General features: G+C 49.2%; 1 protein-coding gene across 2 annotated transcripts; it reads left to right on the top strand.

Annotated features, from left to right (window-relative positions):
- Positions 1–555: 555 nt before the first annotated feature.
- On the top strand, positions 556–14,612 carry LOC115375847 (armadillo repeat-containing protein 1-like). 2 transcript variants are annotated; one of them, XM_030075425.1, is made up of 7 exons: positions 556–803; positions 5,462–5,661; positions 6,927–7,018; positions 7,601–7,790; positions 9,861–9,977; positions 10,638–10,712; positions 11,179–14,612. In XM_030075425.1, the coding sequence occupies exons 2-7, from the start codon at positions 5,500–5,502 to the stop codon at positions 11,368–11,370; spliced, it is 828 nt and encodes a 275-aa protein (XP_029931285.1). In that variant the 5' UTR covers positions 556–803; positions 5,462–5,499; the 3' UTR covers positions 11,371–14,612. The 2 variants fall into 2 exon arrangements, with proteins under 2 accessions (XP_029931285.1, XP_029931286.1); XM_030075426.1 differs by lacking the exon at positions 556–803 and adding an exon at positions 1,551–1,624 and having other exon boundaries at positions 5,464–5,661.
- Positions 14,613–19,368: the final 4,756 nt, after the last annotated feature.

Below are 19,368 nucleotides of genomic sequence, written 5' to 3'. Positions count from 1 at the left end.
ACTTTGAAAATTTTAAAGGTGTTCTTTAATTAAGGTTTATTGTTATTACTGTTTCATTCTTTTTTTTTCTTTTTTTTTGGTTTTATTTCTTCATTTTTTTCTGCACACCGTCATGAGGAGGTCAGCCCGAGTCACTGCTGGAAACCTGTTTTTATAATCAGCCTTTACATGAACCTTTACATTTAAATCTTTAAGTTCATTTCTTTCTTGTAAATTTTATTTCACCAGTTGATCTGTTTGTCCGGTGAGTAATAACTGCACTTTGATTTTTTCAAAGGCTCTGTGTGAATAAAGTTGATGATTTTATTTATTTATGTTTGTATTTATCTCCGTACACTCCCACACGGACCAGCAGACAAACAAACAAACAAACAAACAAACAAACAAACAAACAAACAATAAGCCGCGCGCTGGTTCTGGATCAGCTGCTGGCACGAGCAGGGCGTCGGCTCTGGAAGCGCAGGAAGCGCGCGCCCTATAGGCCAGCCCGGTCACGTGATCTCCGCGGCGCCCAATCCGCGCGGCGCTTGCTGGCGGGCGGCGGAGTCCCTCCAGCCGGAGCAGGAAGCGCGGACACGGCGGCGGCAGCCCGCGGCTCTCTGTCGGAGAAAACAGCCTCTCAGGCGGCTCGCTGCTCTCAGCCCGGGCCGCACAGCCTCTCAGCGGCTCCCCCTGCGCGCAGCGGCCGGTCAGGTCTCGGTGACGGTTCCCCTCGGCTCATGTCCGCCGCGGCCGCCGAGTGAGGACGAGCTAGCTGCAAGGCTAACAGCTAGCTGCTGCTGCTAGCCGCCGAAACACTCCAGGTGAGCGCTAGCTGCTAGCATCAGACATGCTGTGTGTGTGTGTGTGTGTGTGTGTGTGTGTGTGTGTGTGTGTGTGTGTGTGTGTGTGTGTGTGTGTGTGTGTGTGTGTGTGTGTGTGTGTGTGTTCAGTGTGTGTCCAGTGTGTGTGTGCGTGTGTTCAGTGTGTGTGTGTGTGTGTGTGTGTGTGTGTGTGTGAGTGTGTGTGTGAGTGTGTGTGTGTGTGTGTGTGAGTGTGTGTGTGTGTGTGTGTGTGTGTGTGTGAGTGAGTGTGTGACAGTATGTGTGTGACTGTGACAGTGTGTGTGTGTGTGTGTGTGTGTGTGTGTGAGTGAGTGTGTGACAGTATGTGTGTGACTGTGACAGTGTATGAACACATACTGGACACACACGGGACACACACACACACACTGGACACACACACACACACACACACACTCTGTGAGGCTGTTGAAGTGGAAGCGTAACGCCGCTCTCAGCTGAAGGTCGTACGTTTGGACGTGTGTGTGTGTGTGTGTGTGTGTGTGTGTCACAAACAAAAGGCTGGTTTATCATCCTTACAGCTCTTTGTGTGTGTGTGTGTGTGTGTGTGTGTGAATGAGCTGCTCCTCCTGTCAGAGGCAGCAGGTCAGGCTGACTGGGACGTGTTTTTACCGGATCAAAGCCTAAAAACATCGACTCTTTATCAAAACTGTCATCTTGTGTTTCTGATTGATTATCGATCAGTGAGCTGTTTGTTTCGGCGCTGCTCCTGCTGCTCCTGCTGCTCCTGCTTTGTTGTTCTGCGGTGTCACGTGGGTACGGAAGCCCAGACAGGTCAACAGGTGTGTGTGTAGGTGTGTGTGTAGGTGTGTGTGTGTGTGTGTGTGTGTGTGTGTGTGTGTGTGTGTGTGTGTGTGCGCTGAAGGTCCTGCAGTAAAAACGAGCTCAGTGTGTGATGGTGTTTGTAAAAGGACGAGGGAACTGACCTCAGACCAGGTTCTGTTTGTGGAGAAAAGAGAACCGACTGAAGAACGGAGCGAGGAGGAGGAGGGGGAGGAGGGGGAGGAAGAGGAGAAGAAGAAGAAGAAGAAGAAGAAGAAGAAGAAGAAGAAGAAGAAGAGGAGATTCCTCTTCTCTCCTCTGCAGGAGTAGAAGCTGTGTGTCACCTCCTGTTGGCCGAGTGGCTCCTCGGCTGGTTTCTTGGTGTCCTGGCCGCCCGGCTGCCTGTTTCTTACCGACTGCAACACGTTGCCGGTGCCGCCGCGTCCCAGCAGCTCGACACATTTCACACAGAGCGTCCCGACACACACACACACACACACACACACACACACACACACACACACACACACAGCCCAGTGCCGTGCAGCTGCTCAGGTTCAGGGTCAGGACCGAACGCAGTCAGTTGCTTTGAGCTGAACGACGTCTGTCACACACACACTCACACACACACACACACACATCGTTACACACGGCGTGTCGGCCCGCTGTGTGGACGCCGCAGACCGCCGGCTGGGTTTGGTTTGGGGGCAGAATCATTCAGGATCCAGGAACAAACTGGAAGTGACATCTTTCTCTTTATCGTCGGGTTTTAACCACAAAGATGCAAACTGAGAGAAACAGCTGCAGGCCAGAGGACACCTGGACACACACCTGGCTGTGGACACACACCTGGCTGTGGACGCACACCTGGCTGTGGACACACACCTGGACACTCACCTGGCTGTGGACACACACCTGTGGACGCACACCTGGCTGTGGACACACACCTGGCTGTGGACGCACACCTGGCTGTGGACACACACCTGGACACACACCTGTGGACGCACACCTGGCTGTGGACGCACACCTGGCTGTGGACGCACACCTGGCTGTGGACGCACACCTGGCTGTGGACGCACACCTGGCTGTGGACACACACCTGTGGACACACACCTGGCTGTGGACACACCTGGCTGTGGACACACACCTGTGGACACACACCTGGCTGTGGACACACCTGGCTGTGGACACACCTGGCTGTGGACACACACCTGGCTGTGGACACACACCTGGCTGTGGACACACCTGGCTGTGGACACACACCTGGCTGTGGAGACACACCTGGCTGTGGAGACACACCTGGCTGTGGACACACCTGGCTGTGGACGCACACCTGGCTGTGGACGCACACCTGGCTGTGGACGCACACCTGTGGACACACACCTGGCTGTGGACGCACACCTGGCTGTGGACACACACCTGGCTGTGGACACACACCTGGCTGTGGACACACACCTGTGGACGCACACCTGGCTGTGGACGCACACCTGGCTGTGGACACACACCTGGCTGTGGACACACACCTGTGGACGCACACCTGGCTGTGGACACACACCTGGCTGTGGACACACACCTGGCTGTGGACGCACACCTGTGGACACACACCTGGCTGTGGACACACACCTGGCTGTGGACACACACCTGGCTGTGGACGCACACCTGGCTGTGGACACACACCTGGCTGTGGACGCACACCTGTGGACACACACCTGGCTGTGGACACACACCTGGCTGTGGACGGACACCTGTGGACACACACCTGGCTGTGGACGCACACCTGGCTGTGGACACACACCTGGCTGTGGACGGACACCTGTGGACACACACCTGGCTGTGGACACACACCTGGCTGTGGACACACACCTGGCTGTGGACACACCTGGCTGTGGACACACACCTGTGGACACACACCTGGCTGTGGACACACCTGGCTGTGGACACACCTGGCTGTGGACACACACCTGGCTGTGGACACACACCTGGCTGTGGACACACCTGGCTGTGGACACACACCTGGCTGTGGAGACACACCTGGCTGTGGAGACACACCTGGCTGTGGACACACCTGGCTGTGGACGCACACCTGGCTGTGGACGCACACCTGGCTGTGGACGCACACCTGTGGACACACACCTGGCTGTGGACGCACACCTGGCTGTGGACACACACCTGGCTGTGGACACACACCTGGCTGTGGACACACACCTGTGGACGCACACCTGGCTGTGGACGCACACCTGGCTGTGGACACACACCTGGCTGTGGACACACACCTGGCTGTGGACACACACCTGTGGACGCACACCTGGCTGTGGACGCACACCTGGCTGTGGACACACACCTGTGGACACACACCTGGCTGTGGACGCACACCTGGCTGTGGACGGACACCTGTGGACACACACCTGGCTGTGGACGCACACCTGGCTGTGGACGCACACCTGGCTGTGGACACACACCTGGCTGTGGACGGACACCTGTGGACACACACCTGGCTGTGGACACACACCTGGCTGTGGACACACACCTGGCTGTGGACGCACACCTGGCTGTGGACGCACACCTGTGGACACACACCTGGACACTCACCTGGCTGTGGACACTCACCTGGCTGTGGACACACACCTGGCTGTGGACACACACCTGGCTGTGGACACACACCTGGCGTCTCTGAGCCACCTGCAGTCCTCACCTGCTCTGTCTCTGCTGAGGATGATTGACAGCTGGACTCAGAGCCTGAGAGCCAATCAGCTGCCGGCGCTGCTCCCGGGCGGTTCAGTAACATTGATGGTGTTTCTGGGATCAGAGCTGTGATTCATTCCTCGCTGAGTACGGGCTCAGCCGCAGCTCTCTGGACGGCTCGGCGCCAGGCTGAGCTCACACACACACACTCACACACACACACACACACACACTCTCACACACACACACACACACACACACACACACACACACACACACACACACACACACACACACACACACAGGACAAAGGAAAGGCAAAGCCAACATGCAGTGTGTTAGTTTAATAGGATGTCTGCTGGAGGGGCGGAGCTCCATTCTTCTAAAAGATCCTCTACACACACACTCTCACACACACACACACACACACACACTCTCACACACACACACACACACAGTGGGTTAGCAGTGTGAAAAGCCAAACTGTTGACAGAAGGGCTGGACGATGAGGACAGAATCAAAAATCAGGACGTTTGAGCAAGTGGCTCGATGTTAACAGTGTGAGGGGGAGGAGGAGGAGGAGAAGGAGGAGGAGGGGGAGGAGGGGGAGGAGGAACAGGAGGAGGAGGAGGAGGAGGAGGAGGTGCAGCAGCTTCATCACAGACACACTGCACAGGTTTCTGCACAGGTGTGGATGTGGTGTCAGGCCGCTGCAATGCGCTGATCTTTATTGAAAACATTCAGAGACACAGACGATTCAGATTCGTGCTCAACAAAACAAAACAGGACAATAAATTAAAGTAAATAAAATAAAATAAAATAAAATAAAGATTCATTAAAAAACAGAGTCCCACGTCCGTATAGACGGAAACATGAAAGCCGTTCCTCTTTGAAGACGCCGCCGTAGAGTTTTACAGTTTTATTACTTTTGTAGTGTTTAATAGTTTTTATATTTTCTTGATACAAAATCAGTGAAATTGCGGGTCAGTTTGAGATTCATCAGGTTGATAACGAGAGAAGCCTTTTGCTGTCAGGTCTGACGTCACCTGTCGTTTTGTTTTATTTGTTCTCTCATTCGTTTCTCAGGTTGGTGTTTTTTCTTGTGAATTTACCGCCGAGCTCACACCACAAAATCTGTCTTCTGTGTGTGTGTGTGTGTGTGTGTGTGTGCTGTCAGTGTGTGTGTGTGTGTGTGTGTGTGCATGGGTCAGCCATGAGCGGCGAGCCGGACGCGCTGGCCGTGGTCAACCAGCTGAGGGATCTGGCGGCCGATCCCATGAACCGCAGGGCCATCGTGCAGGACCAGGGCTGCCTGCCGGGCCTCATCCTGTTCCTGGACCATCCCAACCCCCAGGTGGTCTACTCCGCCCTGCTGGTAAGCCCCGCCCACCGCCGCACCGCAGACACTGTCGCTTTGGAGTTTTCAATAGTTTTGATTTTATTTTTATTTTTATTTTTTGTTTTCCACTGCGGCGGCGTATCAGGCCCGGGGGAGGGAGGGGAAAACGCTGGAAATTTACAATAAAAAAACTTGGATATTCTCTGAGCTTTAGGTCGTACATTTATGAGGAAAAAATCCACAAATTCTGAGATGAGAAAGTCATAAATTTGAGAAAAAAAAAAAAAACCCAAATTTGTTGAGAAAAAATTTCAAAAATCCTGAGATTAGAAAGTCACAAATTTGTGACCAAATGTAAATAACTCAAATTTATGAGAAAAAAAACTCATTGAGAAAACTGGAAAATTCTGATTAAAAAGATTATAAAGCACTATAAAATCAGTGAGCTTAACGTTGTAAATTTGTACAAATAAAAACAAAAATTTACACGAAAATTAAAATTAAAAATGTGTTTTCTTCTGAAAAGGCACAGCGTCTCCAAAGTCTAAGGTTTTTTTCTCATAAATTTAATCTCAGAGAATATCCTGTTTTTTTTTTTTTTTTTTTCTCAAAAACTGACGTCTTTAATCTGAGACGCTGAGAGTTTTAACCCCGTCCCTGTCGCGCTGCTCGCTCGATAAACCATCAGAAAACAGGGAGAAATGCGTCACAGCGTCACAGCTGACGTTTTTAACAGCTCGTCTGGAACCCAGTGACGGAACAAGGAACGTGGAGAACCGGCCAACAGCATGTTGGGTTTCTACCTGCCCTGAAGGTTTTTACAGAACCATCAAACATTGGTTCTTTGGGGCACCTTTGGAGGTTCTTGAAAGAACCATCTGCACAAAAGGTTCTTTAAGGAGCCTGTTGCTGAAAGGTTCTGGTGGGGAACGTGTGTGAAGGTGAGGCGTGAACAGCTTTGTTTTGTTTTGGCCGGAGCTCAGAGGTGGAACGTCGTCCTGGTGGTTATTACAGATTCATTAATGAGCTGTGATCCTGTGAGGCGGGACAGAAGGAGCAGGTTTCTGCTGCAGGTGAGCCGCGCTCAGGTGAGCCGCGTTCAGGTGAGCCGCGCTCAGGTGAGCCGCGTTCAGGTGAGCCGTGTTCAGGTGTTTGAGCAGGAGCTCAGCCTGTGACCGTGGAGCGACCGCGGGAACACGGAACATGTGATCAGCTGTTGTTTTGGATAAGGCAGGTGAGCCGACCGGCGGCAGGTAAACATGAGGTTTGTGTGTCTCACTCTGATTGGCTGCTGTTATCAGGCCATCCGCTACCTGGCCGAGTGCCGAGCCAACCGGGAGAAGATGAAGGGCGAGCTGGGCATGATGCTGAGTCTGCAGAACGTCATGCAGAAGTGAGTGGAACCCACACCTGAAAAAAATCCCCTGATTTCTTTAAGGAACATAAGCAAAAAAAAAAAAGCAGTTACCTGAAAATTTGCAAAAAATATTTTAAATGATGATCAAACTGATTCATTTCATTGGTTTCAATCCTCAGCTAATGGACTTCATGTCTTTCAGAAACAGCAGATTGACAACACATGACCTGAAAATAAGAAACCAGTTACAAGAAAATTAGCAAAAAAAATCTTTAAATAATAATAATTTTTTATAAAGAAAAAAAGAAAATGATCAAAAATCAGTCACTTGAAACACAAAGAAAATATTTGTAGTTGTTAAAAATATATTTTTTAAATAAAATTACAAGAAAATTACAAACAATTGCCACAATAAATAGAGAAATAAAAGTAAACTGTATTGCCCACAGGCTCCTGGGTTACAGAGGTTACTCAGGTTGTCTTCTACCCATAATGCCTTGCGTCTGGGGCTGTTTTCCTGTCGGACTGGGTCGTCGTTTCAGCTGGAAAACAAACCAGTCTGACAGGAAACACACAAACTGCAGCGCCTCAGCACACTGACCGTCCGTCTGCCGGCAGGACGACCACGCCGGGGGAAACCAAGCTGCTGGCCTCCGAGATCTACGAGCTCCTGCAGGCGTCCAGCGACGCCGACGCCGAGCCGGCGGAGGAGGCCGCCACGAGCCGCCGCAAAGCCCAGTTCTTCCTGGGATCGACCAACAAGAGAGCCAAGACGGTGGTGCTGCACATCGACGGCCTCGACGACTCGGTGAGCCCCGCCCACTGACCAGCCGGGGGGAGGGGGGGGGTCAGCCAGTATCCATTTATTTTTTTATTTCTTTACTTCTTTACTATTTATTTTTTAATTTTCTTTACTTTTTCGAGGGAGACCTGGCCAAGAAGAGCACACCATTCCAGACTTACAAAAATTCTAAAATAAAACACGTTAAGAACAGACAAAGGACAACAGACACATACAACAAAATCCAGCTTAGGAATAGCAATTGCACTCTTCAGTAACACAGTTTTTTATCAGAGCTTTGAACTCTCCCAGGAGACCAGATCATTCAGCTGTAATGTGTTCTGGAGATTGTTCCATGACCATGACGCAAAATAAGAGAAAGCTGCTCTACCAAGTTCTGTGCAGATCCTGGGAACCTGGTAGAGCCGCCTTCTAGTGGAACGAGAGTTATAACAGCTGTTTGTGAGTGATAGTAGATTACATAAATATGAATGGAGTTTACCCAGCATGGCTTTGTACATAAAGATATACCAGTGCTGCTCTCTCCTCAGGCTTAATGAAGGCCAGGAAACCAGATCATAAAGTACAGCGGTCCCTCGTTAATCGCGGGAGTTACGTTCTAAAAATAACCCGCAATCGGCGAAATCCGTGAAGTAGTCAGCTTTATTTTTTTTTTAATAATTATTCTAGATGTTTTAAGGCTGTAAAACCCCTCACTACACACTTTAGGCAAGCTGAACGCATTCTGTACGGTACAGGAGACACGGCACGGAGGAGACTGACTGACAGTGGTCTACAGTCCCTTAGCCAATCAGGGAAAAAAACATGCAAAATTGCACTAAAAAAATCCGCGAAACTGCGAGGCCGCGTTATAGTGAGGGGCAGCTGTACACAGTGATGGGTGTGGGAAAACGTAGAGCGCTGTGATGCACAGAGTCCAGGCAGCAAAGTGTAGAAGAGGCAGCGTGCATGTAAATAATGTCCCCATAATCTAGAACACTTAATTTAGCAGCTTACACAGGCTACGTTCTTAAGGCAGGCCCTATTTCGATAATAAAAACGCAGCCTAACTTTTTAGTTTTTTCATGAGGTTCTCAGTATGCACTCTAAAAGAGAGCCTGTCATCCACCCAAATACCCAAGTGATGATGATGATACGCTCTCAGTTGAATCCCCTCCTACGGTATGAATGCCAGCAGCATCTGAGACCTGAGAACCAGCTCTGCAAAAGGTTTATCCATTATCGGGACACCAGCGTCTGACATGCTGATATTCATTTCACTGAAAATCTGAAAACTCCAGTGTTAAATTTACTGTTTGAGAAACACGAACACAAGCCTGCCTTTGACTAATGTTGAATTATTATTATTATTATATTAGTAACAAAATTTGCAAAAACGCCCCCAAAAAACATTACACGCAAATTTAGCCAAAACATCACCTGAATATTCTTATTATTGTTTTGATTGATCACTCTGAGAAAGCTGTATCAATATGGAGGTGATTTCTGCTGTTTTCACGCCTTTCAGGAGCGTTTAAAGGGCCCGTTGTGAATTTAGTCTTTAGTGTGTATTCCTACACATAAAGGCCGCTGTGCCGCGCTCGGTATCCTGCCGCCGCGGGGCTCATCTCTTGGAAAACAGAGGCTCTGCAGGTGTGTGGCCCACCTGCGTCTCACCTGCCTGCCATGGCCCTCACGTTCCCGCCCCGTATGCAAATTAACACACATCTTTTCCATCTGCAAGGAGCAAATGAGTTTCTTTGTCATCTACAGTAAAACAGAGTTACACCGCACGATGAGATTCTTCCTCGGCTAGTCCTCCTTCCATGCAAAAAAAAAAAAAAAAATAAATAAATAAATAAAATGGTGTAATACCAGGCGTTTAACAGGAGGGGGCGTCCCAGCTCGGTCCAGCCTGGTTTTAGTGTCAGATCCTCCAGACTCACGCTCAGACTCAGATCACTGACTTATTCCAGGTGGACACAGGGCCTCTGTGTGTGTGTGTGTGTGTGTGTGTGTGTGTGTGTGTGTGTGTGTTGTGGTGTGTGTGTGTGTTGTGAAGTGTGTGTGAGCTGATTGTTTGTTTCGTGCCCTCAGAGCCGGAGGAGTCTGTGCGAGGAGGCGCTGCTGAAGATCAGAGGCGTCATCAGCTTCACCTTCCAGATGGCCGTCAAGAGGTGCATCGTCCGGATCCGCTCGGACCTGAAGGCGGAGGTGAGGGGAGCCCGTGACCGAGACCGAGACCGAGACCGAGACCGAGACCGTGACCGTGACCGAGACCGAGACCGAGACCGAGACCGTGACCGAGACCGTGACCGTGACCGAGACCGAGACCGAGACCGAGACCGAGACCGTGACCGAGACCGTGACCGTGACCGTGACCGAGGCCGAGGCCGAGACCGAGACCGAGACCGAGACCGAGACCGTGACCGAGACCGAGACCGTGACCGTGACCGTCACCGTCACCGTCACCGTCACCGTCACCGTGACCGAGCCCGAGACCGTCACCGAGACCGTCACCGTCACCGTCACCGTCACCGTCACCGTGACCGAGACCGAGACCGAGACCGTGACCGAGACCGTGACCGAACGGATCCAGGAACAAGGAGATCCTGCTGATCTGAGCCCAGAATCAGCAGATTGTTTTCTTCTGAATCGGCCCAAGTCACAGCAACGTCTCTTCAGAGTCCAGATGCTGAGGAGGAGGTTGGGGTTCTGGACTCAGACCAGCAGGATTTCCTTCTGACTGGATCCACAGGAGGAGGACAAACTGGTTTCACTGTTTTTTTTCCCTTAAATTTGTGATTTCATCATCTCAGCTTTTTTTTTTTTTTGAGTATTCATTCATGCGACTGGCTTTCCTCACGTCTGCAGGCTCTGGCGTCTGCCATCGCCTCCACCCAGGTGATGAAAGCCCAGCAGGTGGTCAAAGGAGAAAACGGAGACGAGGTTAGTTTCACTCAGAGTGTGTGTGTGTGTGTGTGTGTGTGTGTGTGTGTGTGAAGGCCAGGTGGGGGCGCTGTGCTGAAACACTCATTCATCTTCCATACCTCTGATCCTTGTAAGCGTCACTGGCGGTGCTGGAGCCCGTCCCAGTGCTGACTGGGCGAAAGGCAGGAAACACCCTGGACAGGTCCACACAGGACAGACACACACACACACACACACACACACACACACACATGTCTTTGGACTGTGGGAGGAAACCAGAGCTCCCAGTTACCTTACATTTACATTTTTTATTCAACTTATAATAGCATGAGTTTATTGTTTTAGGAATTATGCATAAACATTTTAAAAAGCCTCTCACGCGCCCCCTGCAGCGCTCCAGCGTACCCTGAGGGGGACGCGCTCCCCCATTTGAGAACCCCCGCGCTGGGCTGCACCTCACCTGTTCCCTGTGGCGTTCTTCCAGGTGCTGATCCCGTTTGCGGAGGGCGGCTCGGTGGAGGTGGAGGAGAACGTGGACCTGCCGGACTACCTGCCCGAGGAGGAGAGCCCGTCACAGGAGCCCGACAAGGCCGTGAGCCGCGTCGGCCCGGGCCAGGACGGATCCAGCTGGCTGGGCGCCGCCGCCAACTTCCTGTCCCGCTCCTTCTACTGGTGACCCCGCGGGGCCACCGTACCGGGCGGGCGCTCCCCTCCCACCCCCCTCCGACTGTGGACACAACCAAAAACTGCCAGCTGCCAAACCCCAACAGCTGGAGCGCCAACACGCCTGGCACAACATGGCTTCCAACAGTGTGTATCATCCGTACACACACACACACACACACACACACACACACCATAACTGTTTGTGTACAGTACGCATCACACTCTTATTTAAACAAACACATCACCATGACGACCGACCGAGAGGAGGAGCAGCGTGTCCGTGGAGACGCCGGGACGTCCTCTCCGGAAACGGGTCCGTCTGTGTTACAAACCAAATCGTCTCAGCGGACAGAACGAGCGCCGCGTCGGTATTAAGACTCCACCCCCTGTACCCCCTTCCCCCCCCCCCGCCCCCCCGTCAGGAAGAGGAAACGCCCCCAAAGTGTCCAGCAGGAGCAGACTGAGGCGGCTGAGGCGGAGACGAGGAGCAGAGCCGTCCCCTCTCCTCCCTCTGCTCGCTGCTCGGCTCGCGCTTCTCCAGTTTGCTGTGTGACAGGACCTGCAGTAGTCGGTGTGTGTGTGTGTGTGTGTGTGTGTGTGTGTGTGTGTGTGTGTGTGTGTGTGTGTGTGTGCAGTTCGCTGTGCCTTTGGTTTCGCTGGCCCGTCCAGAGACAAAACCAAACCCACCACCTCGTCTTGGCGTGGCTCCGTGTGACGCTCAGCCAGGCCGGGGGTTCTCCTTCTCTTTTGGGAAATATTTTCTCTGCCACGCGGCCGCTGAGCAGTGCGTCAAAAAGAGAGAGAGGGCAAATTCCTCTCAGCAGAAACATCAACCTGATGCTGAGCAGATTCTCTTGTTTCTGTTTCTGCTTCTTCTTCTCTTCTTCCTCCTCGTTTCCTGGATTTGTTTTGTCACGTGACCTTCAGGAGACCCAGAGGGAGAACATGGGATTTATCAAACTCACATTTACAGTTTTATTGATGTTATTATAGCAGAGGCTGATTATAATAGGAATTATTTTTTTTTAATTCTCACGTACGCCCTGCAGTACTGCAGCGTACCCCTAGGGGGACGCGGACCCCCATTTGAGAACCACTGAGCCTGAAGGCCGTGAGGCGTCGGCCCCTGGATCCACCAGCTGACGGCCTCTGTTCGCTGTGGAAGCACGGCGCCCCCTGCCTGTGCTGTGGTGCACAGCAGGCGTCCTGACTGACCCCTCCCTCAGTGACCAGAACGTGTCTCGTGTTTAAAGGTGCACGACGCAAAAATGAGGCTCAGCTGAAAGTGACTCACCTGGGCGAAAAAAAACTTGGAACAAACACAAAGGCTGGAGGTGAGAGCCATGTAGACTCAGCCATGATGTCATCCTGATGCATCTGAGCGGATGGGGTGAAGAGTGGGAGGTGCAGCGCCGCCTCGCCGCCTCGCTCGCCCGCCAATCCCACATTCACACGCCGCCATTTTTGTTTTCTTGGGACTGAAGCGACAGGAAAACCCTGGTTTCTGTGCGGGCAGGGGTCAGGGGTCAGGGGTCAGGGAGGTGAGGTTTGGGGTTGTTTCTGGAGCCGGTCGTCGTGTTTACAGCGACGCCCTCGTACGAATGCCTTCACCGACGTTTGGAGTCTCCTGGTTCGGGTCGGGGACTCGGAGCGACGTTACCTGACGAGTCTGGGGACAGGAAGTCAAACTGGGACCATTTTGCACAGTTTAATGTCAGGTTCTTAAACCCAAACCTGCCCTGTGTGTGTGTGTGTGTGTCTGTGTGTGTGTGTGTGTGTGTGTGATCTGAGTCCACATGGTGGTGAAATCTCCTCGTTAGTTTCCATCTTTCAACACTGGATTTCACTTCCACAGTAAAGAAGCGCCTGATAGATCTCACAGAAAGAGAAACAGGTACCAGGACTTTATCAGTCACACTTTATTGTGAAAATCCTATCAGGTTGTTTCTTCCTGGCGTAAGGATATGTGTGGATGTACCCTGCCGGATCTACTTTCCAGTTCAAACAGGAAAAGCAAAGAGACGATTAATTTCCTCAAAAAATGGGAACCAGGACGTTGTTGTTTCTACAGTATTGATCCAGTCTGTTACACACACACACACACACACACACACACACACACACACACACACACACACACAGAGCAGCTTTGGGTTTAGTAGAGAGCTGCATCGTGACATGAGAGCATGTTGAATATGAGCTAAAGACGTTTGATGTTTCACTGAACGGCTCAAACTCAGTTTGTGATATTTTTTAAATTGTGGATCATCGTCTTGCTGCATTCCCTTTAATCTTTAATTTGTTTGCCTTTTTCCTTCATGCATGATTATCCAAACACAAGTCAAAGATCATATTATTTTTCTTCTCTGCATATGTGAAAATGATTAGAGAGTATTTGGAGGTGCTTTGAGTTTTGTTCCCAGTAAAAGAAAAAAGTGGCTTTTTTTTTTTTTTTTTTTTTAAACGTGGCTGTTGATGAAATGCACAGCAGCCGCTCAGACTGCACGTCAGTCCCCTGATCAAAGCAGACAGTCAAGCCTTTATGTAATATGAACTCGGGCTGGGCGATTATGGCAAAAATCAAAATCACGATTAATTGAACAATAAACCTTGATTACGATTAATAAACGATTATTCTTACCCCCCCACCTCTCCCGTCAATTTAAAACAAATCACTGAAAGGAGCACACAAACACACACAGATGAACAATTAATGGTTATTTATTGAAATCAAAACACAGCTGCTGAAATGCAAAAGGTTTTGTGAGAAAAGTCAAATTTTACTTTCATAATTAAAAGCAACTTTCTTAGAAAAGTAGAAAATAAACAACTTGCAGTTCTTGCTAACAAAATAAATACAAAATACAGTTTCTTCCACCTCATGAAAACAGTCACATTTTAGTTTTAAAGTAAATTAAAAGTTCCTTCAAATAGTAGAAACTAAATTTAAAAAAAAAAAAAAAAAAATAGAAAATGGCTTGAATCTTTTGCAAACAAAACAGCCATGTCAAACTACAAAACGCTGCACCTCACTAAACAAATAATATTTCAACTAATATTATTACTATATTATCAATATTAGTTTTAAACTTGTGAAAAGTAGAAAATAACTGACATCTCTTTAAAAAAAAAAGTTTACATTGTAGTTTTAAAATAACAGGCAAGTTCCATAAACATATAAAAATCAATACCGTATTTCCCCAATTAATCGACGATTAAACGCCGGGTGTTTAATACGCAAAATCACCTCGGACCCCGGGCGTTTAAAACAACCAGGCGGCTCTTCGCTGCAGGCCTTTATTTATTTTTGCACCAGGACATTACTGTGATGACAGTTACTGTCCAACATATTTACAGTCGGTCGATTTAAGATTACAGTACACCCTTTTTTCTAACGTTAGCTAGCGCTCTTATTTTGACAGAAAACAGAAGTGCGGCACAGTTATTGTGCGGCTAACTGTTTACTTCTGCAAAAATAAGGTGAACAGCCTTATTTTGGGTTACCTCATTATGATGCAAATAATCGCCCCGGTGGTTATTCGGGTGGGCGTTTAATACGCAGAATGGGTGCAGACCCCAGGCGTTTAAAAGAACCAGGCGGCTATTTGCGGCCAGGCAATTAATTGGTGAAATACGGTGAGTTGCATGTAAGCCCGCCCCGCATGGCAGCGCTGTGTGTGATGAGCCGGCGTGGGCAGGATGACGCCCTAAATATCGGTTTCAATTATTTTTCGATTAATTGCCCAGCCCTGATATGAACTCATGTTTGCAGTAAAGTCTTAAAAGGTCAGCAGAGCGGCTCCTGTTGGTAAACACACCGTCAGAGTTTGACCTGCAGGAGCGTCTCTGTGTGTGTGTGTTTTCTCAGCTTTACCAGGCAAACAGCCAGGACACACACGTCAAGGCTTTATCCCAACGTGTGTTTTTGTTACATGACTGACGGTTCTCTGATGTTCTCCAGTGTTCGGCAGGTGTGTGTGCAGCTTCATGTTCTCACAGTTCTCTGCTGTGTGTCACACACACACACACACACACTTTGTCCTAGTCCATGTGTGTATGAGTCAGTGTGTGTGTAGTTTTATGAGCACACAGCTGCTGCGGATCAAAGACAGAATCTCATTGGTTGAGTTAAATCAGAGCTGCTGTGTGCAGGGCGATGCTCCGCCTGCAGGGGGCGCCACAGAGGCTGAAACAGAGTCTGTACATGATAATCCTGTTCCTGCTGCGTGTTGGTGAAAATGAGCAGCCGCTTCTTCACTGGATATTTTTTTTTCTTTCTTTTCTTTTTTTTTTTTTTGGTAATTATATTTACATATTGTAATTTTTTTCTTTCACATAAATGTTCCAGTAATTTAATTTTAGTTTTTTCCTAACCTGTTTATGAAAGAAATCAAGTTTCAGAGGGTTAACTTTGCAGTAATTCACTAGAAAAATTGTCACAATACAAAAAACAAGTGGCAGTGATTATTTTTAAACACAGCGTTTTAATCTCACCTCATAATTAATAATCTCCCCTCAGCTTATAATTCTGTCTGCATTAGAAATATTGGAACAAACACAGGAACAGTCCAGTTCCTGATCAATATCTAGAATCAAACGGACTGATCAGTTTGACCGCCGCATGTTCTGCTCTGTTCAGCAGCCGCTCAGCGCCGCCCCCCGGTGGACAAAACCCTGAACTGCGGACTAACGTCAGAAAAGGTGAATCCCAAAACTGTTTGGCCCCGCCCACTGAGGGTTCACTCAGCCAATCAGATTGTTTCTGCCTTTGAGGAAACGTTTGTGGAAGTAAAACTACAATCTGTGATCTCTGCATGATGTGGGTTACGACCAAAAAAAAAAACAAAACAAAAAAAAAAACCACCTGATTTCTCTCTCTGCCTCGTCGACCAAGTCCGTTTTATTTTAAATTTTTATTTTTATTTATTTATTTTTTGCCAACAGTGTTTCTTCACGTGTCGAGATGACACTCCGACATGCTTGTACAGAGTTACTGTCCGGAAACGTGACGTGGTTCTCATTTTGTGAGCCTGTGTGTTGAAGCCCCTCCCCCTGTGGCCGTAGCTCCGCCTACACCGCAGACTGTCCAATCACATCCTGAGTAGCCGCTTGTCAATCACGCCAGGCGGACGTTAGCATGACGCTTCAGTAGGAATTCATCTCGTTTTCTTTCAGATTTCCCCAGAACGCTTTTGTGCTGTCAGATAATTCTAAGAAATATTTTTTATTTATTTTTTAAAATCAGTTTTATAATGAAAATCAGTCACTGCGATATTACAGTAGTAATCATGTGCTTTTCATTGATTTCTCTGCATTGCATTGTTGTTTTTTTTTGTTTTGTAATCCTACTCAGGTGAATTTTCTGTGGATCAGTGAGGATCTGAGCCGATGCGCTCACTTTTTCTTGGTGTCTCTCCTGTCGTCTCGGCTCAGACAATAAACACCGTCTGTCTCCTTCAGCTTCCTGTTTCCTGTCTCACTGACGCAGCACCACCTCTCTCATCTGAGATATTATGTTTGGTAAATAAATGATACACATCTGATTTAGTAAATATTTTTTGGCGATTTTGTTTTTTGTTGTATGGTGATTTTCTTCTGTTTTTGTGTGTTTTTAGTTATTATATCTTTAAAATGACCAGAAAATCCTTGCAGGCATTAACGGGGCATCAGAACCACTCACATACCCTGTCTCACACACACACACACACACACACACACACACACAGAGGCAGGTAGTGAGTGATGTTTGCGCTGATCTGGGGTCAGATGTGTAAACCCTGCAGACGCTGTTTCCTTCACGGATCTTTATTCATAAAAACAGAATGTGCGTACATGTTTATGAAACCAATCAACCAATCAGACTTTATTTACAGAACACAAAGAAACAAGCTCCTCCCCTTCCAGAAAAGTAAAAAAAAAAAAAAAAAAATACCAGCAGGAGGTGAGGAAAGGGCCAAAACAAACGGAGTGAGAAAAAGAGGAAGATTCTCTCCTCCTCCTCCTCCTCTTCTTCATCCTCCCAATAAAAAACATTTTGATGAAGCTCAGATGGTTCACAGCGTCCACCCACCCGGCTGTGTCTGTGTGTGTGTGTGTGTGTGTATGTGTGTGTGTGTGTGTGTGTTTGACTCTGTATGTTGGTACATTTTATTTGTGTTAGCTCAGCAGTTTGAGGGAAAATGTCTGCTGTACCTCCTACTGACCACCAGGTGTCAGTGTGTCCTGTGAGCTCAACACACACACACACACACACACACACACACACACGTCCTGCAGCCTGGTGGCCAAATCTAAGGAACGTGATTGGCTGAAGTTGTGGGGAGGTGACAGGACAGAGGTTCTTGGTTTTCCGGCTCTTGTCCCATCAGGGCTCCCGTACGGACAAACTGGAGCTCATACAACCTGGCATCAGCAGGCATGAAGCCGCCCAGCCACCACAACCATGACTCAGCATCTGCCCAAACTGGGGGGAAAAAACATGACTCAGCATCTGCCCAAACTGGGGGAAAAAACATGACTCAGCATCTGCCCAAACTGGGATAAACAACAACAAACAGAGTGAAGGAGCAGGAGATGGAGTGAAAGAAACGGGACGTCGTGTTTCTGACGGCTGAACTTTAAAGACCTGCCTTTCTGTGAGACAAAGCTCAGAGAAACAGCGCACACACACACACACACACACACACACACATACACACACACACACACACACACACAGTCCTACACACCTACACACACTCCTTCACACACCCCTGTGAACTTGGCAAGATGGCGATGGCGCTGTGCCCTGTGATCAGGCCCCTCCTGGGTGGGGGGGTGGGGTGGGGGCGTTGCAGACCTTCAGGGTCCCGGGCCGCTCCGGGACGGCCAACAGCAGCAGGCAGGACCCCGACCAGAGGCCCCTGGGGGCCCCTGGGGGCCCTCGGCCAGGCAGCCGGAGCGCCCACCACACGACACCGCCGTCTCAAAGCTGATTCCTGGTTCTGCGTGTGCGTCGCTTACGGAGGGTTTGCGGCCCTTGCGGGCCCTCAGACCGCCGCAGAGTCTGCAGAACCAGAAATCAGCCTTTATGCTACGGCAGCAGAGCCACGGGCACGAGCAGAGACTCCGCCCACCCCGCCACCGGCCTGCAGGAGGCGCTGCAGGCCACCAGCAGACCTGCAGCTTGTGAACAGCCAGGGCAGGCGACTGCTTGGGGCCCCGACCCGACAGGGGGCCCCTGAGACTCGGGGCCCAAGGCTTGTTCTTACTGAAATGTCTCAAAAATGTATTCGCTGCAATGACCCCACCCCCCACCCCCCACCCCCACCCCTTAAACAACAACGGACGATTTGCAGTGACAGCTCAAAGCAGAATCTGAACCAGGGCTGAAAAAGTGCTGATAATGTGGCTTATTTACAGTGTAACAGTTGGTTTTTTTATTTTGTTTTTTATTTTTCTTTACATTTACATTTTCACATACTTTATATTTTCAAAATGACAAGGTTTTTCATGTTATTGAATTCTAATATATTAGGTATGGTATGTGGACATTGGGAATAAAAAAAAAAGTATTGTTTTCATACATTTTTCGTTGGTGTCAGAGTAATTATAACATGATGGTAATGGACACTGGTCGGAAGGGCCCCCTGGGAATTTTTGGTTAGGGCCCCAACAGACTGAAGAATCGCCTCTGGCCACCAGCAGGAGGCACTGCAGGCCACCAGCAGGAGGCGCTGCAGGCCACCGGCAGGAGGCGCTGCAGGCCACCAGCAGAGACAGCTTGTTCCCTGCAGCGATCTGCAGAGACTCTAATTTCACTGTTTGCATTTTCAATAAGAATGAAGGTTATCAGTGTGTCACACTCTGCTCAGCTGACTGATGAGCGACCGTTTAACCCTTTAATCTAGCCAGAATTTCCCTGTTTGGGATCAATAAAGTATATCTATCTATCTATCTATCTATCTATCTATCTAATCTGTCAAAAACATGAAACAGAATCAAAATCAAATCAGCAAGAGATCGCCCC

Source organism: Myripristis murdjan, chromosome 17, assembly GCF_902150065.1.
Source record: "Myripristis murdjan chromosome 17, fMyrMur1.1, whole genome shotgun sequence".
Taxonomy (NCBI): Eukaryota; Metazoa; Chordata; class Actinopteri; order Holocentriformes; family Holocentridae; genus Myripristis; species Myripristis murdjan.
This window is presented reverse-complemented; position numbering and strand designations above follow the sequence as displayed.